The sequence below is a fragment of the Piliocolobus tephrosceles genome, chromosome 9, assembly GCF_002776525.5.
Source record: "Piliocolobus tephrosceles isolate RC106 chromosome 9, ASM277652v3, whole genome shotgun sequence".
Classification (NCBI taxonomy): domain Eukaryota; kingdom Metazoa; phylum Chordata; class Mammalia; order Primates; family Cercopithecidae; genus Piliocolobus; species Piliocolobus tephrosceles.
This window is the reverse complement of record NC_045442.1, coordinates 32,663,813-32,687,527: the sequence shown is the minus strand read 5'-3', so window position 1 is coordinate 32,687,527 and position 23,715 is coordinate 32,663,813. Positions and strand designations below refer to the sequence as shown.

At 54.4% G+C, this 23,715-nt stretch overlaps 2 protein-coding genes across 8 annotated transcripts in view; one reads left to right on the top strand and one right to left on the bottom strand.

Moving 5' to 3' along the window:
• Window positions 1–13,103, bottom strand: part of PDZD7 (PDZ domain containing 7) — a 23,349-nt gene extending 10,246 nt beyond the window's left edge. The window contains exons 1-9 of one of the 2 annotated variants that reach the window (XM_023206444.2): window positions 13,019–13,103; window positions 11,938–12,328; window positions 6,137–6,277; window positions 5,628–5,802; window positions 4,405–4,581; window positions 3,995–4,142; window positions 2,797–2,857; window positions 1,003–1,398; window positions 277–474 (exon numbers count right to left, since the gene is read on the bottom strand). In XM_023206444.2, the coding sequence (XP_023062212.1) occupies window positions 277–474; window positions 1,003–1,398; window positions 2,797–2,857; window positions 3,995–4,142; window positions 4,405–4,581; window positions 5,628–5,802; window positions 6,137–6,277; window positions 11,938–12,163 (1,522 nt within the window). In that variant the 5' untranslated portion in view covers window positions 12,164–12,328; window positions 13,019–13,103. Of the gene's footprint in view, window positions 1–276; window positions 475–1,002; window positions 1,399–2,796; window positions 2,858–3,994; window positions 4,143–4,404; window positions 4,582–5,627; window positions 5,803–6,136; window positions 6,278–11,937; window positions 12,329–13,018 lie in introns of those variants that run through there. The other variant, XM_023206443.2, reaches the window with a different exon arrangement.
• A 48-nt stretch (window positions 13,104–13,151) lies between these two features.
• Window positions 13,152–22,174, top strand: SFXN3 (sideroflexin 3). 6 transcript variants are annotated; one of them, XM_023206449.2, is made up of 13 exons: window positions 13,152–13,478; window positions 14,263–14,431; window positions 15,596–15,759; window positions 16,401–16,571; window positions 16,905–17,003; window positions 17,388–17,463; window positions 17,629–17,714; window positions 17,986–18,113; window positions 18,291–18,340; window positions 19,135–19,229; window positions 19,565–19,614; window positions 20,067–20,114; window positions 20,381–22,174. In XM_023206449.2, the coding sequence occupies exons 3-13, from the start codon at window positions 15,599–15,601 to the stop codon at window positions 20,386–20,388; spliced, it is 972 nt and encodes a 323-aa protein (XP_023062217.1). In that variant the 5' UTR covers window positions 13,152–13,478; window positions 14,263–14,431; window positions 15,596–15,598; the 3' UTR covers window positions 20,389–22,174. The 6 variants fall into 6 exon arrangements, 2 of the variants coding, with proteins under 2 accessions (XP_023062217.1, XP_023062218.1); XM_023206450.2 differs by lacking the exon at window positions 19,135–19,229; XR_002730471.2 differs by having other exon boundaries at window positions 18,291–19,614; window positions 20,381–20,432.
• The last annotated feature ends 1,541 nt before the right edge of the window (window positions 22,175–23,715 follow it).

The window sequence follows — 23,715 nt, the reverse complement described above, 5'->3', positions numbered from 1 at the left end:
TTTCAAAAGGAAGGAAGGAAGGAAGGAAGGAAGGAAGGAAGGAAGGAAGGAAGGAAGGAAGGAAGGAAGGAAGGAAGGAAGAAAGAAAGAAAGAGAAAGAAAGAAAAATAAGTAGGTATTATTACCCCCATTTTACTCATGAGAAAACTCAGGCTCTCAGGGGTTGAGTGGGGACTCAGCTGGTAAAAGGTGGTGTGGGATCTCAACTCAGAACGGCTGGATGCCGAAGCTAGTGGACTTGACCTTGTCTTCCTGTTTGATCAACCCACTACTTACCTTTCTCTATGTCCAGGTGAGAGCAAGCTTTGGCCGGGATCCCGCTGTCCAGTGTCCAGGCCTCTCTGCGCCCATCCCCTGCTAGCCTCCCCTGACGCCCTCCCTTGAAGAAGAGGTTCATCAGCGTCTTGGAGCGCTGCAGGGCACCCTTCTCCCCAGGGGACCCCGACTTCTCCTTCTTCCGCTGCTTCTTCTCCTCTGCAGACACGAGGGAGCAACCGGGGGTGCTGGAGGGATGGGCAGAAGGGAAGGACGAGGGGCAGGGGTGTGGAGAGGGGCAGAGAGAAGGGAGAGGAGAGGGCAGACCGGATCTGCAGCTGTGCGGGGGTGGGAGTGCGGTTCCTCTTCCGACTTTCTGACCCTTTCCCCCACCGCACAGCTGTGGCTATGTAAGGAATCTCCATTGAGGCCCAGCTGGAGAAGGGCACACATGCGTGCATGTGAGTGTGAGCCACTGTGTATGTAAACAGGCCTGGGAACTCCAGCATCCAGGGGCTGGGGTAAGGGCTGGTTCGGGGAACAGGGTCTGAGACTAAGGGTGAGTATGGGGTCCAGGACTAATTTAAAGTGGAGCCCACAGCAGGGTCTGAGCAGCCTGGAGCTTGGGTTGGGCAGGGGCTGCGTCAAGGCCTGGGGCAAAGGGAGGGTTGAGCCCAGGACAGGGTGTGAGGCAGGTTTTGGACCAGAGGCTGTGGAGGGAGCAGCAGCCACCCATCCCCGACGTACCCCACAAGGTCAGGTGGCTCTGGGAGCGCGTGATAGGGGGCCGGGGTCGGCTGAGGGCCAGTAGCAAGGCCGTCTTGGGGGACTCAGAGAGGGCAGAGTCAAGGCGGCGGCCGTGCTGGGGGCCATCCGAGCGGATGGCGGTGTCCCTGAGGATGACTGTGGGCCGCACGCTGCACCAGGTCTCCACCCGGCCCCCGGCATCAGGCTCCGTCTGCATGGCTGTGTCGGCCCGCCCCCAGCCTGGGCCGCGGCCGCCGGGCTCCTCAGGCCCCAGGCAGACGTCCAGGCGGTCCGAGGGCAGGGAGCCTGAGCTGTAGGGGGCGCTGGAGGCGCACGAAGAGACGCTGGAGCTGCTCTCAGAGGCCGGGGACAGCTGCTGCAGCACCCCGTTGCTCACTGCACGGAGTAGGGAAGCCAGGGGTCAGCGGGCTTGCTTCAGGACCCTACCGGACTTGCATACCACTCTTGGGCTTAGGGGTGGAGGAGGCAAGGTCAGGCAGCAGCCTGGGTTAGAACCGCAGTGGTGGGGAACCCGCTGCTCCGAAATGCTGCCACTGCCCTAAGGCATGTCACTTCTCCAATCACCCACAGGGACTCCAGACCCTAGGAGAGCCTGCATTTTATCCGCAGATTCTCAGAGGGGAGCCCAGAAATAGCTCTAGATTGTGTGAAGGGTTTTGGTCTTCTTCTTTCTTTCTTCTTTTTCTTCTTCTTTCTTCTCCCTTCTGCCTTCCGTCCCTCCTCCCTCCTCCTTCCTCCTTCTTCCTTCTTCCTTCTTTTTTTTTTTTTTTTTTTTTTTTTGAGACAGAGTCTCATTCTATGGTCCTAAATGGAGTGCAGTGGCATGATCTTAGCTCACCGCAACCTCTACTTCCTGGGTTCAAGCGACTCTTGTGCCTCAGCTTCCCAAGTAGCTGGTATTACAGGTGTGCACAACCACACCCAGCTAATTTTTGTATTTTTAGTAGAGATGGGGTTTCATCATGTTGGCCAGGCTGGTCTCAAACACCTGACCTCAGGTGATCCACCCACCTCAGCCTCCCAAAGTTTTGGGATTATAGGCATAAGCCATCGTGCTGGACTTTGTTTTTTTCTTTTCTTTTCTTTTCTTTTTTTTTTGAGACAGTCTCTTACTGTGTCACCTAGGCTGGATAGGCTGGAGTGCAGCTCCTTGGCTCACCACAGCCTCAAACTCCTGGGCTCAGGCAATCCTCCCACCTCAGCCTCACAAGTAGCACAGACCACAGGCCCTCACCACCACTCCAGTTAATTTTAAAATTATTATTATTATTATTATTATTATTATTGAGATGGAGTTTCGCTCTTGTTGCCCAGGCCGGACTGCAATGCCATGATCTCTGCTCACTGCAACCTCTGCCTCCTGGGTTCAAGCAATTATCCTGCCTCAGCCTCCCGAGTAGATGGGATTACAGGCATGGGCCACCATGCCCGGCTAATTTTGTATTTTTAGTAGAGACAAGGTTTCTCCATGTTGGTCAGGCTGGTCTCGAACTCCTAACCTCAGGTGATCTGCCCATCTCAGCCTCCCAAAGTGCTGGGATTACAGGCGTGAGCCACCATGGCCGGCTTAAATTATTATTTGTAAAGACAAGGTCTCCCTATATGGCCCAGACTGGTCTTGAACTCCTGTGCTCAAGCGATTCTCCCACCTCCCAAAGTGCTGGGATTACAGATGTGAGCCACTGAGCCTGGCCCTTTTCTTCTTCAGAGATCCGGGCCCCACCCTCAGGCCTCCACCCTTTCCCTCCAACCTTGGAGATCTGAGCCACTTACGTCGATCCAGCCAGCAGTACTCAGAAACCATCTCTTTGTAGGCAGGGTACCGACCGGTCTCCTGGGGAGGGGATGGTGGGCACAGGAGGGAAGGGGGAGCAGTGAGGACGGAGAGTGAGAATGGGGCGGGGGTGACAGGATGGGAGTAAACGTTCAACTTCATTTCTGTCCTCCAAATTCATCATGCTCTGGCCATACAGGCCGCTTTCTTTCTGAACATGCCAAGTTCCTTTGTACCTCAGGGCCTTTGCACCTGCTGTTCACTCTGCCTGGAGGCCACCCTGACCCCAAGATACAGGGGCCTTCCTGAATTACTCCATTCCATCTCTCTATTAATTTCCTTAGAGCATTTGTCAACATCTGCAAGCATCTAGTTTATTGATCTGTCTCCCTCCAGTAGCAGAGAACTTATCTGTCCTGTTCACTGTTGCAGCCCCAGTTCCTGGCACCGTGGCCGGCACATAGAGGGTGCCCAAAAATATTGTTGAATGAATGAGGGGCAGAGTGGGAGTGAGGAGAGATGTTTGGGATAACTGAGAGCAAGGAAAAGGAAAAATTGGGTGGGGGAGAGGTAGAAATGGGTGGGGGAGGGCAGCAGAGGAGGCACCCAATGAAGGTTTCACTCCAAGTGAAGGCTTGGGGAAAGAGAATGGTAGAGCAGAGGCCAGGGCTAAACACCAGGGGAGAGTGAGGTGGCATCTCCTCCAGGAGCGGGAATGAGAAGACCTGATCCTCAGACAAGTGTGAGACCCACATGAATAATGAATCCAGCCACCTCCTGTGAAATCCAACCTCTGGCCCCAGCCCAGCCCTCCTTGCTCTATGCCCTGGGGATGCCCACCACCCAGGTCCTGCCCAAAGCCACAGCCACCACCCCTCCCTTCTGGGCAAGACGTGTGTTCCTTTCAACCCTAGGCCTCCACCCTTCATAAGAAAGGGGCACCACTCTAGCACTGTGGGGAGCAGGACTGGAACTAGGCCCAGCCACTGACCAGTTGAGTAAGTGACCTGTTTGTGAGTTGCTGTGCCTCTCTGAACCTCAGTTTCTTCTTCTTCAAAATGGGGATGAGAACAATGCCTATCTACCTTTTAGTGGCTGTGGGAATGTCATAAATTGCCAAGCATAATTAAGAAGTAGGGTGGCCTGGGAAGCCCCTCCTCTAGCCTCGCTTCTCCCTGCCCCCACAGTTCTGCCCACCTTGATGGTCAGCATGATGTGCGTTTGGCCCTTCAGCACCTCCACGGCCTGGCTGTGGCTGATGTCGTCAAACCTGACACCGTTGGCCGCCAGGACCTTGTCCCCCACCTTGATGCCATTCTCCTCGGCCAGCCCACCATGGTCCACTCTGAGGCCAGACAGGCATCAGTCTGATAGGCCCCTGGCCTGCCCTCCCTCACCCCACTCCAGACCCCCTTCTCTTGGACACAAGACTGTAGCAGTCAAGCTCCTTGACCCTCCTACTGGGGCCTCCCGCCCCTCCCAGGCCCTCACTGAGACAGGTGGTTGGCCAGGCCTCACTTGCTGACCATCCCCACATCCCAGCCTAGGCCCTACTCCACGCCCCATTCTCAGTTCTACCCCAAGACGCTTCCTGCCTCAGCCCTCACTTGGACACGTAGATGCCCAAGCCAAACTCCTTGCCCCCACGGATGTTGAAGCCCAGGCAGAAGTCGTCGGAGGTTGTGTATAGGTGGACGATGCGCCGGACACCATCTTCTGAGCTGGTGTCGGACGGTGTCGAACCGCACTTCTCCACTACCAGGCGCCGATTCACCACATCCACCCTGGACAACAGCAGGGGGCCCTCAGGCGGGGTCCTCCATCCGCTGCCACCCACCACCCTCCCAGCAGCTCTGACAACTGCTGGGAAAGTGGGGGTTGCCTTTGGGGGACTCCCCAGGCCTGAGACCTGCAGTGGGACATAGGTTCATTAGCTGGGAAAGCAGCCTAAATCGCCTCTTTTTATTGAGCAGCTGCAGTGTGCCAGGACCATTCCTTTTTTTTTTTTTTTTTTTGAGACAGGGTCTTGCTCTGTCCACCCAGGCTGGAGTACCATGGTGTAATCATGGCTCACTGCAGCCTCAACCTCCTGGGCTCAAGCAGTCCTTCCACCACAGCTCAGCCTCTTGAATGGCTGGAATTACAGGCACATGCCCACCATGCCCAGTTTTTTTGTTTTGTTCTGTTTTGTTTTAGATGGAGCTTCACTCTTGTTGCCCAGGCTAGAGTGCAATGGTGTGATCTCGGCTCACCACATCCTCCGCCTCTGGGTTCAAGCAATTCTCCTGCCTCAGCCTCCCGAGTAGCTGGGATTACAGGCATGCTCTACCACGCCTGGCTAATTTTTTATTTTTGGTAGAGACAGGGTTTCTCCATGTTGGTCAGGCTGGTCTTGAACGCCCAACCTCAGGTGATCCACCCGCTTCAGCCTCCCAAAGTGCTGGGATTACAGGCTTAAGCCACTGTACCTGGCTTTTTTTTTTTTTTTTTTTTGAGAAGGGGTCTCGCTATGTTGCCCAGGCTAGGTCCCAGTTCTAATCCTTACAGCACCCCTGGGGGGAGGTTGTGTTTTGCCCCCGGGTTTCACAGCAGGAGCAGCAGCAATGTGGCAGCAGGACCAATGGGATCTGAGAGAGCAGAGCCATTGGAGGAGGGCAAGGGAGAGATGTGGTCTCTCCTTATTTTGAGGTAAGGCCTTTGGATCCCCTGCGTTTCCTGTGCCTGTGAGCAGGAGGAGCAGAAGCCTCTCCCCTCAGTGGGTTTTGCGTGGTGGTAGGGCTGGGGTGGGCTGGGGCACGGCCAGGGCTAGGATGAGGGAGTTGCTGCTCACCACGTGGTCTTCTCCTTGGAGAACTTGATGCCTGGCACACGGCCCATGCGCCGCACCATCATGTGCAGGCGGCTGCTGCCCGTCAGCACCTTCACGGCGCTACCCATGGTGATGCTCTCCAGGCTTAGCCCGTTCACTTCCGTGATCTTGTCCCCCACGCACAGGCCAGCCCGCTCTGCACCACAGGATGGGAGTGGCTGGCATGGGGCACTTGGGAGAAGGGTCCCCAGGGTGGGGGCTGAGCCTCCCCCATCAAATGGAGCTCCTTCGGGTTCAACTGATCTCCTCAGTCAGAGTGGGGATTGTCAGAGCAGGGGCTGAGTGTTCCCAGTGCCTAGGGATCTGTCCCTTAAACCATTCTGCCCTGAGGGTGAGCCCTGTCCCCCCATCAGTCAGGCTTTCCAGAGTTGGGGACTCTTCCTTCTGTCCCTGACAGCAGCATCCCCTGCAATTCACTGAGGTTGGAGTCACATCCTAAGCCTGGACTTCAACCTGGGGGTTCCACTTACCTGCACTGCTGCCTTCCTCCACTTTGCTGACGAAGATGCCCAGGCCATGCTCTGAGCCCCCACGCACGCTGAAGCCCAGCCTCCCTGCTGGACTCTTCTCCACCCGGACTGAATGGATGATGTCACTTTCATCACTGTTGGCTGTGGGGACAGGGATTTAGGGATGCCCCCATGTTCATTGCGGGCACTGAGGGTCCCTGGGTTCCCCAACTTGGGGCCTGCAAAGGCTGGGTTGCTGGGCACAGTCACACAGGCATGTAGGGGCCTAAATGCAGTGGGGCAGGTCAGCCCATTTTTAAGGCCCCTCTGGGTGATTTTTATTTTATTTTATTTTAAAGTAACAGGGTCTTGCTCTGTCATCCGGGCTGGAGTGCAGTGGTGTGATCATTGGCTCCCTGCAGCCACAAACTCCTGGGCTCAAGTAATCCTCCTGCCCCAGCCTTCCAAGTAGCTAGGACTACAGGCATACACCACTGTGCCTGGGTTATTTTTAAATTTTTTGTAGAGGCAGGATCTCACTTTGTTGCCCAGACTGGCCTCAAACTCCTCACCTCAAGCAATTATCCTACCTTGGCTTACTAAAGTGCTGGGATTACAGGTGTGAGCCACATGTCCTGCCCCCTCTGAGTGATTTTGAGACCATGGGCCAGGAAGGTGTGGAAGAAGGTGAGATCAGCGGGACAGGACTCTATGCTAAAGACACTATTCTCTAGCCGGGTATAGTGGTGTATGCCTGTGGTCCCAGTTACGCCAAAGGCTGAGGCAGGAGCCCAGGAGGTCGAGGCTGCAGTGACCTGTGTTCACACCACTGCACTCCAGCCTGGGTGACATAGTGAGACCCTGTCTCAAAAAAAAAAAAAAAAAAAGAAAGAAAAGAAAAAGAAAAAGACGTTGTTCTCCTTCCTTCTTAGTGTGTGTGTATGAGTGTGTGTGTGTGTGTGTGTGTGTGTGTGTGTGTGTGTGTGTGTATATCAATGCTTTCTGAGCTTCACATGCCCATGGGCCTGGGGGTAGCCAAATTAATAAACAATTCTGTTAGTCCGAGAGTCAGATGGACAGACAAGAAGGTTCAAGATTCTGTTCTATGGGGCACAGTTGAGGGTGTCTGGCCTCATCAGCTTGCAGCATAAATTAGTATATTAGCTCTATCTTCAAATGCTTGTAGAGCTACCCAGTGGAAGGCATTGGATGTTTTCATCCGTGTAAACAGAACCTGCCTGCAGTACTCTTGCTCACATAGTGGAATTAGACAGAGGCAGATTTTGTCAGGAAAAACTTTCTAAAACATTCAGCTACTGGAAATGGAATGGGTTTTCTTTCTTTTTTTCCCTCAAGACAAAGTCTTGCTCTGTCGCCCAGCCTAGAGTGCAGTGATGCGATTTCAGTTCACTGCAACCTCGGCCTCCCAGGTTTAAGTGATTCTCCTGCCTCAGCCTCCCAAGTAGCTGAGATTACAGACATGTGCTACCACACCCGGCTAATTTTTGTATTTTTAGTAGAGATGGGAGTTTCACCATGTTGGCCAGACTGGTCTCGAACTCCCGACCTCGTGATTCGCCTGCCCTGGCCTCCCAAAGTGCTGGGATTACAGGAGTGAGCCACTGCCCCCGCCTTGAAATGGAAGGGATTTTCTAAGACAGATAGTAAGCTTCCCATCTTTGGAGGCATGCAAGCTGAGACCCAGCAAATCTCTGGGATGTTATGGAATCCCTGAGCACCCTTCCATCTCTTAGACTCTGTGATTCTGGAAGTCAGGGTTCTAGGAACTACCTGGCTACATGAGGAAAGAAACCCCAAGCCACACCTCACTGCAATATGTATGTGCCCAAGGTGGCCCACTCCATCACACTGGGGAAAGTAGGTGGGGAAGGGGGTTCCTAAAGGCTGAACCTGTCAAGTAAGGATTCTTTTTTTTTTTTCTTGAGATGGAGTTTCACTTCTTCTCCCAGGCTAGAGTGCAATGGCTCAATCTTGGCTCACTGCAACCTCCGCCTCCTGGGTTCAAGCGATTCTCCTGCCTCAGCCTCCCCAGTAGCTGGTATTACTGGAATGTGCCACCACGCCGGGCTAAATTTTGTATTTTTAGTAGAGACAGCGTTTCACCATGTTGGCCAGGCTGGTCTCGAACTCCTAACCTCAAGTGATCCACCTGCCTCGGCCTCCCAAAGTGCTGGGATTACAGGCATGAGCCAAGGCACCCGGGCCAGGTAAGGTTTCTGTAAGGACTCTGATGGGTGGGATTTTGATGGGTGAGGGGAAAGGGAGGGGCACTGATGAGGGGGAAGGAGCCAGGGAGGCTCAGCTCTGGGCCCTTGAGGAGGCCTTGCAGTTACAGAAAAGCAAGAAGGCTGGAGGGGTAAATTGGGTCCCAGGTGAGAAGCTGAGATTTCTTCTTGGGTAAGGGTTACTCTAGAGGTGTTTGACAGGGAGAAATCACACACACACAGACACACACACACACACACACTCTTCAATTTGATCTAAGAGAAGTCAGGTTACAGGGCACAGCCAGGGCAGCTCAGAAAGAAATCCCCAAGGGCAGCTTGTGGGGAGGGGTGGTGCAGGACAGATGTGGGGGGCCAGGGCTTTCCCAGCTGATTAGATTACACAGATCTCAGGCCACTTACAGCCTTAGCCAAGGAGCCTTTTGCTCCCTTGCTCCCAACCCTCTCTCCTCAGGCCCTCACTGGGGCCTTCCTAGGGCCCTGGGTCAGGGAATGTGAAATCTGAGGTTTTCCAGGAGCCTGGGCCCTGCAAGGATGGAAACTTCTCTACCTCCACTGCCCCAGCCTCTCCTCCAGGTGCTCCACTACAGCCCCGGCATGATCCTTGCTTCTGCTCTTGCCCCCTTTAGCTATTCTTTATACAGTACCCAGAGTCAGCTTTTACATTAGATCATGTCTTTTCCCTGATTAAAAACTTCAACACCTGTTCCTGCTTCTAGAACTCCAGTCTCCTCACCATGCCTTATAAGGCCCTGCCTGGGCTTCCCTCTGCCCACCCCTCCGCCCTCCCTTCCACCCTCCCTCCCTCACTGAGCTCTGGCCACCCTGATCTTCCTGTTCCTCGTGGAGTTCAAGCCCTTCCAGTGTCCCCTCTGCCTGCAGTGCTCCTGCCCAGGCCTTTAGAAGGTCAGCTCCTCTTCCTCATTTCCCTCCTGGCTCAGACACCACTTTCTCGGAGAAGGCTTCCTGGAGTATCCTACCCCTCCTCCCAGTGATTCCCTCTTGTAGGGCTTCTCAAAGTGTTGTGCTGTATCAGCAGCATCAGTGTCATCTGACAACTTGCTAAAAACAGGAATTCTTTCGCTTTACCACAGACCCACTGGACCAAGAAGCTCTGGGACTGAGCCCTGCAATCTATCCCTGAATGAGCCTTCCCGGCAATTCTGAGGCATCTGAGGTTTGAGAAGCACCATTCTGTCATATCATCAGACGATCACCTTCTGACTCTTCTCATCCTTTGCCATTGTTTGCTTATTTGTGTTATTTATCTGTCTCTTTTGACTGGACTGTAAGCTCAATCATGGTGGAGACTTCGTGATTCTCTTGTAGTATATCTCCAATATGTTGGACAGCACCTGGTATATGATAAGTATTTTTTTGAATAAGTGAAAGAGTAAATGGATGGATGGATGGACAAACTAGGAGAGTGAGGAGAAATGCATTAAGGGTAATGCTTTCCTGGATTAAAGGTAATGTATTTTCTCTGGGACCAATTGAGTTTAAGGAGCTGGTGGGGTCTCATGGGGCTGATATAGGTGGCAATGTCCCTCTTCCCACTGTTTATTCCTTAGCAGCTACTTTACTCCCCGGGAGTGATCTACATAATAATATGGGGCAGGGTTCCAGGCTGCGGCGACTTGGGAGATGTCTGCGCTCAGGCAGAGGGGAGAATTCTGAACTCAGAGGGTCCCAGCCCAGTCAGAGGAGAAGCCAAGTGGTCAGAGCAATTCCCCAGTCCCTCACTTGCTAGGAGATCCTGCTTCCTTGGCTGCACAGTGGCAGTAGCATGAGGCAGAGGGAGAAAGCAATCATGAAACCCTGGAAGAGGATCTTTAGAGGGATGGTATAGGCCAGGCACAGTGGCTCATGCCTATAATCCCAGCACTTTGGGAGGCTGAGGTCAGAAGATCACTTGAGCCTAGGAATTCAGGACCAGCCTGGGCAACATGGTGAAACTCTATCTCTACAAAAAGTAAAATAAAATAAAATTAGCCAGGCTTGGTGTTGCATGCCTATAGTTCTGGCTTCTCAAGAGGCTGAGGCTGGAGGATGACTTGAGCCCAGAAGTTTGAGGCTGCAGTGAGCTATGATCACACCATTGCACTGCACTTCAGTTTGGGCGGGCGACAGAGCAAGACCCTTTCCCTCTAAAAAAAAAAAAAAAAAAAAAAAGACAGTATAAACAGCCCTTGCATCATAATACATGGGCAAAGGGAAGGGGTGGGGGGAGGGAGGGGGGAGAGAGAGAGAGAAAGAGAAAGAGAGAGACAGTGTGTACCAGAGGGAGAATAGCGTAGTTCTTTTCATAGAATGGGACTAATAAAGACTGCTGCTGTGCCTGCTTCCCTTTTCCCCAATGTCTCTTAACTCCCCTGGAGACTTCTGTTCCCTGAACAGAATGACTGCGGTGACCCTCAGCAGTGCCCTGTTGCTCACCAGAGGGTTAGGCATAGACTGCTGTATGACAGGGGTGAGCGTGCCAAGCCACTGGTGGAGGAAAGCCTGTTCCCTAAGCAACATGCCCACCCCTGTTCTGGAGGCCTAGGGAGGGGAACAGAGACGCCCCGCTGGGTCAGAGGGGGAGGAACAGGGCCTGAAGAGTCCAGTCTGGGATCCAGCCAGGGCAGCTCTGCTGGCTAAGAAAGAGGAGAGGAGCTGGAGATATTTATCTGGTCCTGCCCACAGAAAGCCCACACTCAGGGGGCCTGGCTCCGCCCCTGGCATTCAAGGTCCTGTCTTGCTCACCAGCTCTTAGTCACCTCACATCTGTCACTGCAGCCAGGCTGGCTCCTAAGTGCCCACCCACCATGCTCCATGCTTTTCATTTCCAGCCTTTGTTGGTGATAGCTCACCCCTGTCACCAGCTGTTCTTGTTGCTCTGTCCTGCTACACTGTAGATTTCTGGAAGGTGAAGAGGGAGCCTGATTTCTCTCTAGGTCCCTTGTAACACCTCCCCAGGGCTGGTATAGAATTGGTGCTCCATGAAGCAGCATTAAGCAACTACATAAGCTTAGGTCTCCCCTTCCCTGATGGAGCTCCCTCTCCACCCTCAACCCTCCTCTTCTGAACATTTGCTGTGCTGCCTTCATTCCCCCCCTTCAGCACTGAAGCCCTGAATTCTGTCTACCCACTTGGGCACTGACTCCTCGCAGCCCAGCACAGAGCTTGTCACACAATGGACTGGTTGATGGAGGATGTCCTCCTTTATCCTGCCCCATCCCCCAGAAGTACACACAATGGATCTGGAGAAGGGCAGAGCCCATGGGAGAAAGAGGCCAGTCCAGTCCCCTGCCTTGCCCACCTGGGGCTAGCATACCACACGCATGCCTTTCCCTGCTGCCATGGCCTTCTCTCCCTCCTCTGACCCTTCTACCACCCTGGACCCCTGCAGGATTGGCCTGGAGAAGAAGCAGGTGAGGAAGAGTGTATGGGTTCCCAGGCTGCCTGCCACCTCCCTGTGACTCCCACCTCTTGAATTCCCCCACTCATACAGGCTCTGCCTCCTCCTGCTGAGTTCCCACTGTCCCCTACCCCCAGCCTCCCCAACCCAGGCCGGTGGCTGGGTCCCACCCCCACCTTCGATGGGGGAGTTGATGAGGATGACGCGTCCCATGGGCGATGAGGCTCGGATTCCGCGGGGGGGCCCGTTCAGCAGCCGTTGCTGCTTCCTTAGCAGGTATCGCGTTGCGGTGGAGCCTGAGTGGCTGCCTAGGTGGCCTCGGGAGGAGATGGAGCTCAGAGAGCCGGAGCTTAGGTCTCCTAGACCCAGTGGGTCGAAGCCTACTGAGAAACCCTGCGCCATGGCGGCTGGGCTAGGGCGGCACCCTACAGGTCCAGAAGGAATCTGCTAGCTCTGGAGAGGCCAGCCCCGCGGGCTTCGAGCTCCATGAGCCTCTCTGAGGGGATGGGGTCTCAGTAAGGTGAAGGCCCTTGCTTGCGATGCCTCTCAGAAGTGTGAGCTCCAGGCCTGGGCAGGGAGAGCAGGGATGAGGGAGGGGTGTAAATGTTTTCCCTGCTGCCCTCCAAAACTTCCACCCCTCCCTGCTGGTTTAAGCATCCTGCCCTCCCATGCCTTAGGCCCCCGTCCTGTCTCACCCCAGACCAGAGAACTGCCCCATCCAGGCACCATCGTGGACTCTCGCTGACTTTATACAAGACAGGTGGGAACATTTCACCCCTCATTGCTGCTGGCGGCTGAGTCATCTACTCCGGTCCTCAGTCCTCAGTAGAGGTTGAGAGTGGAGTTGGGATTACTGAGGGCCCTGGGGCTTAGAGCGGTGTGAGACAAAAGAGAGGTCGGGACAGCTCATGGCATCACCTCTCTCATGCATATGCGGGTATGAAGGTGGTCCGGGATAGGGTGGGGGCGGCGTGGGGCGGGCTGGGCCTCGAGGACGGGGCTTCAGGACCTTAGACAGCTGAGGCCGAGGAGGTCCTCCAGACACCAGCGGGCTCCAGGCTGCGGCTCCGGGTCTAAAGAGTCTGCATGAACCTTTCCCAAGCTTGCGGGGAGGATCCGCTGGAGAGGGGTCCCACGACATCCCGCGCAAAACCCAAGGCCAATTCCCTCAGAGAAGCTCTGGGACCCAGAATGAAGCACCCCAATATCAACTCGGCCCTCCAGGCCCCCCACCCCTTTGTGCCTGGTCCCCCTCACCTTGTCGCTGCTGTGGCGCCGCCAGCCTTGTCAAACCACCCTCGGGCGAGAGCTACTGTGGCAGTCTGCAAACCCCACCCACGCTCCGCGGAGGCTGCGGGAATTGGGCTGGCCTGCACCTCCCTGGGCTCCCATTGGCTGGTAGGGCCGTCAGTCATTCTATTCCGACACCTCCCTTGCGCTCCAGGGACAAACTGGTGTTACCTGGTCCCGGGCAGAGGAGTTCCTTACCCACCCCAGTTCTGGTTCTGACGCCCTAGTTCCCGCAAATTTAGGGTTTGGGTCTCGGCTTGTTCCCTTCCCGCTAGAAGCAACTCTTCTCTGAGCCAAGCCAGCTACCTGGGCTCCTGGAATTGCCACCCCTCCGTGGGCACCCTTGAGGCCTCCGTGGAGGTACGTCACCGGGCAGAGCGGGACGTGAGCCTGCGTTTGCTGCAGGTGTGCTCTGTGTGGTGACTGGGTGAGTTGTGATTATGTGTGTGGCGGAGGGGGTGCCTTCTTCACTTGCATCCTTCTCCTCTGTCAGAAGGTGTCTCTGGCTACCCAGTTCTGGAATGGTCGCAGGGTGGGGCAGCTGGTGCCAGGACGGGAAGAATCCTAAGAATCCTTCTGATGCACTTATTCGGATGCAGACCGCGAGGTTCCTGGGGTTGTCTGCCCCTCCACATCCCAGGGGTGGGGCTACGGTCTGGGGTGCAGGGACAGGGATTTGGAGTGTAAGGAGACCAGGGACACAGCGGAGCTAGGGGTTACAGAGGAAGAGCAGGGAGAGGGCTGGGGACATAGAAGGGGCACAGGCACCACAGGAGCAGGGCTGTGAAGTGATGCGAATGCCGCGCTGCTACAAGAGGAGCTTGTGGATACTAGGGTAGGAGCCCAGGGGGGCAAGCAGCCAGAGGCCATTGCCAAGGCAGCCATCAAGTAAACAAGCCAGGTGGTAACCCGAGTCCCTCCCGGCGCGCCAGCAGAGGACCGCCCCTCCACACTGTCCACCTGCACCCTGGGCTTTCTCTCTGGGCACCTAGACCTCTTGCTGCTGGGCTAGGGGTCTGCTGAAGCCCGCCAGGGGACTGTAAACAAAGGGAGCAGCGCCCGCAGCTCCAGCCCCTCCTCCCTCTGGCTGGGGAGCGGGCCAGAACTGATCCCCGAGGTGGGATTGGCTCTGGGAAGCAGCTTAGGGCCTGGTCCCGGTGGCCCAGGCCGGGGTAGGGGGGATCGCCTCGAATGACACCCACCTCCCCCAGGTTCTGCCAATCCCCGTGCCCACTGGGTGGGTGCGGCCGGGAAGTTCCTGCCCCTCCCTGCTGGTCGGCGTCACGCGTGACGTCCCGCGTGATGGCTGGGAGGGCCCGGCGGCGACAGCGGAGGCAGAGAGGAAGGCGGTTCTGAGAGCTTCAGGGAGCCCTGGAAAGCGTAAGTGCTCGCTGTCCCTGGCTGGCGGGGTTCGGGAATGCGGGTCAGAGAAGGAAGCCTGCCTTGAAACTGTCTATCCTGGTGCAGTCAGTATCTTCGGCTCTATGGAGGTCCACAGGGCACAAGGGAGGTTGCGGGGAGGAATGTCAGGGTGGGGCTGTGTGTAGTCACACATTCAAGTGTCTGCAGGTGGGCACAGTGTGCGCCTGTAACAGTCTTTGAGGGCCGGTGTATGCAGGACACCTCCAGGCTGTCTGTATGTCTGGGCAGCGTGTGCATGATGGTGTCTTTGTGTGTGGGTATGTGAGTGTGAGGGGAGGGTGTGTCTGCCTCTGCGGGAGGAAGTGTGGCTGGAGAGGATTAGTCATTCTGTAGGATTCTGCCCAACTCAGCCAGATGGCTGCACCAGGTTTTCCTCTCTGTGCTGGGTGGAGGGAGCAGCCACTGAATCCTGCTCTTATCCGGAGGCAAGTGGCTCAGAGAGGTGGATGAGTGTCTGTGCCAGCCCTACCTGGCCAGAGACCAGGGAGAGCCTAGAGTCATTCAGTGTGAGTTGGAGAAAATGGGTCTGTAGAGGGGACTTGTGTGTGCCCACATGCACACACATGGCTGGCATCAGAGTCCCTTGATTGAGATCTGAAACAGATAAGCCCTGGGTGGCCAGTAAGGCCTTGCTCTCTTCCAATCAGGGACTGGAGTGTGGGATGTCTTATGCCATTTTCCAAAATAGCCTTGGGGATTTGTATCCAGGTCTCAGGGCAGCTGGGACCTAAAGCTCACCTGAGCATGAGTGTGTAATATATGTGTTATATATTCTTGTGAATCTGCAGTACACGTGGCTGAGATGTTTATTGCTGCTCATGTGTCAACCACATATATGTAAATCCTCCCTCATGAAAATCTGTACCAGGATAGAGTGCAAGGAGATCTGTTTTCCTGTTTCTGGTCTTCCCCTCCCCTTCCTCCAGTGGCTGCAGGTCCCTGGGCGGGGACATTGCTGAGGAAACAGCTCCTTCCCACACCCTTGCTTACCTTTCTAGTCACCTTGAGCTCTTAAAGGGACTGGTGATAAGCTCAGGGGCCAGGGCAGGGGCACCAAGAATTCCCCTAGCTGGAGCCCTTGGACCCTTGGACTCCCGCTCTGACCTTGTGTCTGTCCTGCAGAAAATGGGTGAATTGCCTTTAGACATCAACATCCAGGAACCTCGCTGGGACCAAAGTACTTTCCTGGGCAGAGCCCGGCACTTTTTCACTGTTACTGATCCTCGAAATCTGCTGCTGTCCGCGGCACAGCTGGAAACTTCTCGGAACATTGTGCAGAACTACAGGTGACCACCCCCCAGTCTGACCCTGTGTGCCAGGATCTCATTTTCTGGGATTAATATAGTATGTCTTGTACCTGCCTCCTCAAGCTTGACAGTGACCCTGTCCCTCAATCCCCTCACTCTCTAGCCTCCTCTGTTGGCATCACAGAGCTTTAACCCAAAGGATTTTAGAGCATTGGGGTTGAGAAGATGGCACTGGTATTTATGGGAAGGGCTGCTCTATGTTTCACAGACCTCTACAGGGACCTATCCCAGTGCTGGGTCACCATCTGCAAGGATAGAGGTGCTCAAAGTGGAGTCCCAGTAAGATAGCAGGGAATTCCCCTTATCTTTGGGAGGAAAAACTCTTGCAATGCTCACAGCCATTTTTGACCCACTGGAAACCACCATCGCCTATGACCCAGGATTTTAGCAGAAACAGAAGGATACCCCTCTTCGTGTGGCTAGAAGGGAAATAGAAATAGGAGCCTCCACTTCTGGGAAACTTTAGCCCTCCTCCAAAGATAAGGAGCTCCCTTATGCCGAGACTAGGGGCTGAAGTTCCTGGTTCTCTGTCCAGAGTTACCCTGAGCTGGGCAGATGGAGCCTGTGAGGGTAGATCTGCCCCCTGGGATAGCTTGTCTGCTCCTTGCCAACTTCTGCAGGGCTGGCGTTGTGACCCCAGGGATCACCGAGGACCAGCTGTGGAGGGCCAAGTATGTGTATGACTCTGCCTTCCATCCAGACACAGGGGAGAAGGTGGTCCTGATTGGCCGCATGTCAGCCCAGGTGCCCATGAACATGACCATCACCGGCTGCATGCTCACCTTCTACAGGCAGGTCTTGTCCCATGTCCCCCTTTTGAGTGCCCTAAGCTAGAGCACGGCTTGACTAGGTGCTTCTTGTCTGGGCCAATTTGGTGAGTGAAAGATTGTGTTAGAACCCCTTCCATTCCTCAGAATTCAGCCTCAGGAGTTCTCTCACCCCAGAGAGAGTAGGTGTGTTTGTATAAATGGGGGTGGGGGTACCTAGGGGTTGCCAGAGCAGGTTCTAGGGCCATCAACCGGGTCCCTTCTTAGGCTTGGGGAATAACCTTTGGTTTCATTACAGGGGTCTAAAGATGAGGGCCACCGTAGAGGGGGCAGAAGTGAGTGTCTTTGTTCCCTCAGGAAGACCCCAACTGTGGTGTTCTGGCAGTGGGTGAATCAGTCCTTCAATGCCATTGTGAACTATTCCAACCGCAGTGGCGACACTCCCATCACCGTGAGGTGAGAGCCGGCCCCCTGCAGCATCTGCACTGTCCCATCTGACCCTCTTCTCCCAGCCCACAGTGCCCTCTCCTTTCTCTCCCGCTCCCTGTAGTCCCTGCAGCCAGTGCTCAGCGCTCTCTCCCCAGCCTGCCCCACCCCAACTTGCCCTGCCTAACTGAAAGCATGAGGTCCTCTTACGCATGCTGTGGGGGACCCACCCCTCTTCACAGGGTGTGACTGGGGCTTCCAGACAAGTTTACGCTGGAGATGGAGGGAGGGCTTCCTCTGCAAGGAGCTTCCCCTTTTACGCCTCATGTATTGAGGACTTGGCATATCCCTAAAGGAAAGGGCCACCTGCTGGACTCTTCACCTCTCCCCGTGACCTGGCTCTTCCACCCACAGGCAGCTGGGGACAGCCTATGTGAGTGCCACCACTGGAGCTGTGGCCACGGCCCTGGGACTCAAATCCCTCACCAAGGTAAAGGCCCCTTACTCCCCTGACCCCCTCCCCCATTCATCCTCTATCTGCCTCCTTCTTCCTCATCACGCCTCCAGTCCTGACCTATAGGCCCCCTATATCTCCTCAGAGTCCCTCACCACCCCATGGCCCTCAGGGCCACTGAACAACACCCTTCCTCCGCAGCACCTGCCCCCTTTGGTCGGCAGATTTGTGCCCTTTGCAGCGGTGGCAGCTGCCAACTGCATCAACATCCCCCTGATGAGGCAGAGGTGAGTGACCCCGGCTCCTGGCACATGCATGCCCGGTATAATGTAGCACAGTGTCCAGTCATGCAGACCACCTCAGAATGGGGACATCCCTCTCCCTCCTCAGACATGAGCTGCTGGGCCCTGGCTCAGTCTGACCCTGGGATCCTCAGGTGGGAGAACCAGCCTTTGAGTCTGGGGTGTGTGAGGGAACCCTGAGGAGCCGCTGCCCATTCGGGCATTGCAGGCAGGATCCGGGGCCTGTGATCTGACCCTAACCCCGCTCCCTTCGCAGAGAGCTGCAGGTGGGCATCCCGGTGGCTGATGAGGCAGGTCAGAGGCTTGGCTACTCGGTGACCGCAGCCAAGCAGGGAATCTTTCAGGTGGTGATTTCAAGAATCTGCATGGCGATTCCTGCCATGGGTAAGGTGGGAGTGGCTGGGTGGGGCACAGGAGACTCTGAGAGAAGCAGGTGCAGTTCTCAGGGACTTTGGAGGACTCTAGGGAGAGAGGGAGGAGCTTTGAGGGGGTCACCCTTCACAGTTCCTGACTTTGACTCCACTACTAACACTCTCCTTCTTGGCCCTGCTCTCCCCACAGCCATCCCCCCACTGATCATGGACACTCTGGAGAAGAAAGACTTCCTGAAGGTAGGCAACTCTACCTCTCCCGTCCTGGCATGGGGGATGGCTGGGAGAAGAAGTGACCAGGCTCCAACCCTCTCTCCAGCCTGGTCTGAGTCTCTAAGACTTGCTAGCCCTTCTCCTGACCCCTACACCACCTCCTCCACCTTCATTCATTCAGCAAGAATGAACTGGGCTGGGGTGAAGGAACACTGCGGGGGCAGGAGGAGAGGACGAGGGAAGGAAACCAACTTCATCAGTGTTACTCCAGGGGCTTCTGATACACAAAGGAGGGGACTGTCACAGTCACACTTGATCTTATGCTCATTCTTTCACTCCCTAGTGCCTCCATACTAAGAGGTACACACGGGTGCACACAGACACACACACACACAGACATGAACAGGACACGAAAGCAAAGCACAGGAACAAGTCCTGGCTCATTCACAGAATAATTTATTCACAAATGTATTGAGTGCCATGCACCAGGCATGTTTTAGGGCTGAGGAGACAGCACTGAACAAGAACAAGGCCCCTGTCCTCATGAAGTTTATAATCTGATGCAGAAACCAATAAACAAGGAGGCACCCAATAAATACATTCTTAGAAAGTGTAATATGTGCTTTGTAGGAAAGCAGTGGGACAGTGTAATTGAGCTTCACGGGGGATAGCTGTTTAGACAGGATGGTCAGAGAAGGGGTCTCTAAAGCCCTGAAGGATGAGGAGAGAGGCAAAGAATGCAGAGAAGAGTGTTTGGGGTAGAGAAAATAGTCAGTAGCAAGGGCACTGCAGCAGGAGGGGCTTGCACATTTGAGGAACAGGTTGGTCGTCCCCGTGGCCAGAGCAAACTGAGAAGAGCGCCGAGGAAGAGACGTGCTTGGAAAGGGTCAGATTCATGCCACTGGGATGGGAAGAGGTAAGTGGAGGTTCAGAGGAGGTTTCCTGAAGAAATCAGCTCCTGGTGGAAGTGAGGGAAGGGAAAAAAGGGCCGGGGAGTGCCATGGCAACCAGTTCTGAGAGGTGAGAATGTGTCATGGGGTGCCAGGGAGGGTAATCAGCATATAGGCCTGGCTGGAGTGGAAGGGTGCAATCTAGAGGTCCCAGCCCTGTTATTGCTTTGGGAAAAAGAAAAGGGCCACAGGTCTAAGGGCTCCAAGGCAAGGCTGATGGGATAGAGCCATGGTGGGTAAAATGGGGTGACAGTGAGGCAGGGGACACAAGCCATTCCATTGTCTCTCTGTCTCTCCACAGCGCCGCCCTTGGCTGGGGGCGCCCCTGCAGGTGGCACTGGTGGGCTTCTGGTAAGTATGCAAGGAATTAGCTGGGGTGTGGGGAGTGCTTTGTCTATGGTGGATGTGGGTAGGTATGGATTGTCTTTAAGATGTTTATAGACATCATCCATTCATACATTCAGTGGGTGTGTGTTTGTGTGTTGGGGGCGGTCCCTGTCCTTGAAGGTCAAGAGTTTAGTGAGGGGGTTCCAGTCTTCATCTATAAGAGGAAACCATGGAAATGTACGTTTTGGTGCCATCCAGGAGATTCATGCCCATTTAATTCCTGATTCTGCCCTGGCTGTGGGGCTCTTTTTCCTCAGAACCAGATGTCCAGGTTGGGTTTACTATTCCTAAAAGGTCCTTTCAGCTTTTATCAATCTCCACCCTTAGGAGCGATCTCCAAGGATGGAGTGGGGTGTAGGGAGGGAACACCCTAAGGTCAAAGCTTTACAAACCTTTCCAACACTCGTCTCCCCCAGCCTGGTGTTTGCGACCCCCCTGTGCTGTGCCCTGTTCCCCCAGAAGAGGTAAGTGCTGTCCCTGGGCTGGGCGGGGGACTCTGGATTGGACTCTGCATCTCTGGACCAGCTGACCTAGGGTCCTCCAGTGTGTTCAGAAGGAGGCCTGGCAGGCACTCCACAGATTCTGGGAGTGGGGGAATGACAGTGAGCCAGTCCTTCTGGCAGTAGAAGGAGAGGATTCTTCAGCCTGGGAGGAGGTGGGATGGCAATCCCTGGGCCTGAGTGGGGTTGGATTCAGGGGACATTAACTGGCCTGTGCTGTTCTGTTGCAGCTCCATAAACGTAAGCAAGCTGGAACCAGAGCTGAGAGCTCAGATCCATGAGCAAAACCCCAGCGTAGAAGTGGTCTACTACAACAAGGGGCTTTGAGGAGGGTCAGCCTCTGTCCCCTCCCTCACTTCCTTGGGGCTGCTGCTTTAGTGGAGTCATGTCACCCCTGCCACTTGCCTATCTGCCTAGCACTGGGTAGGGGCCTTGGTGGGCAGATGGCCATTGAGGGTAGCAACCTATTAGGGTGGGGGAGGTACCACCATAAGGCTTTTCCTCCACTCTCTGGTTTCAAAGAGCAGAACACATAACCCCTCCCTCCTGTGCTTGAGTGTCCACGCATATACATACATGATACATATGTGTATTTGTACATTGGGTCCTGAAAGCTAGGAGTAGGCATGCTAGCCTAGTATGTTCTGACATCTGGCTTCCCTTCTCAGCCTCATGTCTACCTGCCTGCCAGCCAGGCTACAGGTGGGACTTCCTTCTCTAAACTGTTATACCAGCCAAGTTATTTTTGATGGCACCTCATCCCTTCTAGACATAGGAGGAGCCCCAGGATCTCAGGACAGAGACTTACAGACACTAGTAGGCCAAAGTGGGCTGAATCCTTCAGGTTTCTGATATCTAGCTCCCCAGGCTGACTGAGCTGGCAGAGGAGAACATGTTCGGACAAGGGAGGCAGGGGACTTATGCATCCCTCAGTGCCATCCCCTGTATTCTGGAATAGCTCCGTGTCACCTCCTCCTCTCTACCAGACGAAGGAGCGCCTGTGTCCTGTACTGCCCTCGCTGTCTCCCCAGCACCCTACTTGGCAGCGTGGGCATCTTCAGGCACAGTCTTAGGAGTTCCTGGTGTGCTCCGACATCATGACCTCCAATCTAAATCCTGCAATCCCAACTCCCTTTCCCAAACAAAAAGCCACAGAGGCAGAGCAAGCATTCCCCTTTAAGAGCTCCCACTGCACCCCCTCCCAAGGGACACAGCTGTAGGAATGGTGCTTAAACTCCACAGGTTTCAGAGAGGGTGTAACTAAGACATCCTCAAGGGCAGCTAGGCCCCGAATGTACAATGTTTAGACAGGGAATTTTGTGTTCCATTGACTATTTTTTTTTTTTTTTTTGATGGAGGTTCACTATTTTGCCCAGGCTGGAGTGCAATGGTACGATCTTGGCTCACTGCAAGCCCCGCCTCCTGGGTTCAAGTGATTCTCCTGCCTCAGTCTCCCAAGTACCTGGGATTACAGGTGTGTGCCACCACATCTTGCTAGTTTTGTATTTTTAGCAGAGACAGGGTTTCACCATGTTGGTCAGGCTAGTCTCAAACTCCTGACCTCAGGTGATCCACCTGCCTTGGCCTCCCAAAGCGCTGGGATTACAGGCATGAGCCACCGCGCCCAACCTGTTCCACTGACATTTCTTAGACATTCAGCAAAACCCCCACCTTAACCTCTTTTCTTTCTTGAGGGTTGGTCCTGTCCCTACCTTTACCCTCCCACCCCCTGGAAGAGGAAGGGCCCGAGCATCAATGGCTAGTCCAAATAAAATATGGGCTTGGGGATGGAATGGGTGGTGGCATGTTCACAGAGGGTAGTTAGATCCCAACTCCCATGACCTCTGGCTTCAGTGGTGGGTGGGGCAGGGCAGATAAAAGGGCTTCAGTGGGAACCTCTGAGAGCATTTGTTCCCAAAAGGGGAACTCTGAGAGTGAGAACTGATGCAGTTCCCCCCATCAACCGCCCCCAGTGATAACATCTATGAAGTCAGCCATTACTAAATAAACTGCAAACTTGTGTACTTCTTGGTCTTCACTTGATTCCATGTCCTGAGGGCCCAGAAACAGTTCCCTGCCTGCAGCCTTCCGTCTCTCCCCACTGAATGCAGGTCTTGTCTCATTCCTCCCCTTGTGTAGGGAGCCTCATCCCCCAGCAGAGGGAGCTCTGAGATTAGAAAATCAGTCCTCCCACTGGCACACCAAGGGTGTACTATAAGGTAGACGGGGAATGTAGATGCTTTCACCTTCTTTTTTCTTTTCCTTTTCCTTTTTCTTTCTTCCTTTTTTCTTTTCTTTCTTTCTTTCTTTTTTCTTTGAGACAGGGTTTCCCTGTATCGCCCAGGCTGGAGTGCAGTGGCACGGATCAGCGGCTCACTGCAGCCTCGACCTCACCAGTTCAATTATCCGCCTGCCTCAGCCTCCCAAGTAGTTGGGACTACAGGCACATATGCCACCAAACCCAGCTAATTTTCTGTATTTTTTTTATAGAGATGGTTTTTGCCATGTTGCCCAGGCTGGTCTCCAATTCCTGGGCTCAAGCCATCCACCTGCCTTGGCCTCCCAAAGTGCTGGGATTACAGGTGTGAGCCACCGTGCCCGGCCTAGATAACCAGTTTTAATTTCATCCTGTCCTGTCAATCACCAAGCCCACTGGAATCCTTGGTCAACCCTTAAAGCTCTTTCTTCAGTTACACTTTTGGCCTTTGGCAATCCCCTTGAAAAAGAGGCCTTGTATTGCCAAAAACTGCAATCACTTTTGCACCAACCTAAAACTTTTACTGGAAAATCTATGTAACATAACCCCATCTAGGGAGTGAGGTACAGAAATCTCTGCAAAACAAAACCCTTAAGAACATTTTATAACAGAGTTATCTGTGCTCCACAGATAACACTAAACCACGTCAGAGAAAAGATTGGCCAGGGCACTAGTGGGCTTCTCTGTCATCTTTCCTTCCTAATTCCACACCAGTTTCTCAGACACATCAAAAGAGTTAGCTATAGGGCACATCACAGACTCTCTAGGGACAAACCTTAGCCAGTTACACCTTCCAAACTGCCTCCTTATACTTGGAAATTTCCTCAGAAGTCGGCATTTGGGCTGAAGGGCAGCACCTTTTTCACCGGAAAGTGCTCTGCCCCATTCTCCTGTGGGCCTCCTGTCTTCCTTCCAGATCTCAGACTCCAGGAACCTTCTCTGGAAGCCCGCATTGGTGTCCTTGGCCTTCCCTCCCATCTTCTTCCCCTTGCCTGGCCTCATTTGCTTTAGAGCCCCCATCCTGCCTATTATGAAGACCGGACAGACCACAACCTTCCCTCTCTCCCTGCCCATGTTCTAAGTCTAGCCTGGCCATACGGAGGTGGTCAAGTACGGATATCCTGCTCCTTTCCAGGATCACCGGAACCAATGACACAGGCTTCCTAAGGACAGGTAATCAGGGCCAGCTTCAGCTCAGGCACTGTGGGGCTATGACAGACTCTAGCCTAGTCCTGCTGGGTCTGGTGCCCTACAGGTCAGAGCCAAGCCCCATTTCCTCTCAGTGAAGCTTGTCCATTTCAAGCCCTG

Excerpts from the sequence above, each read along its gene's own strand:
- SFXN3 (XM_023206449.2), top strand. The coding sequence starts at position 15,599 with ATGGGTGAATTGCCTTTAGACATCAACATCCAGGAACCTCGCTGGGAC. Across the intron at positions 18,114-18,290 it reads CATGGCGATTCCTGCCATGG|CCATCCCCCCACTGATCATG; the intron begins GTAAGGTGGGAG and ends CTCTCCCCACAG. Across the intron at positions 19,615-20,066 it reads GTGGCACTGGTGGGCTTCTG|CCTGGTGTTTGCGACCCCCC; the intron begins GTAAGTATGCAA and ends CGTCTCCCCCAG.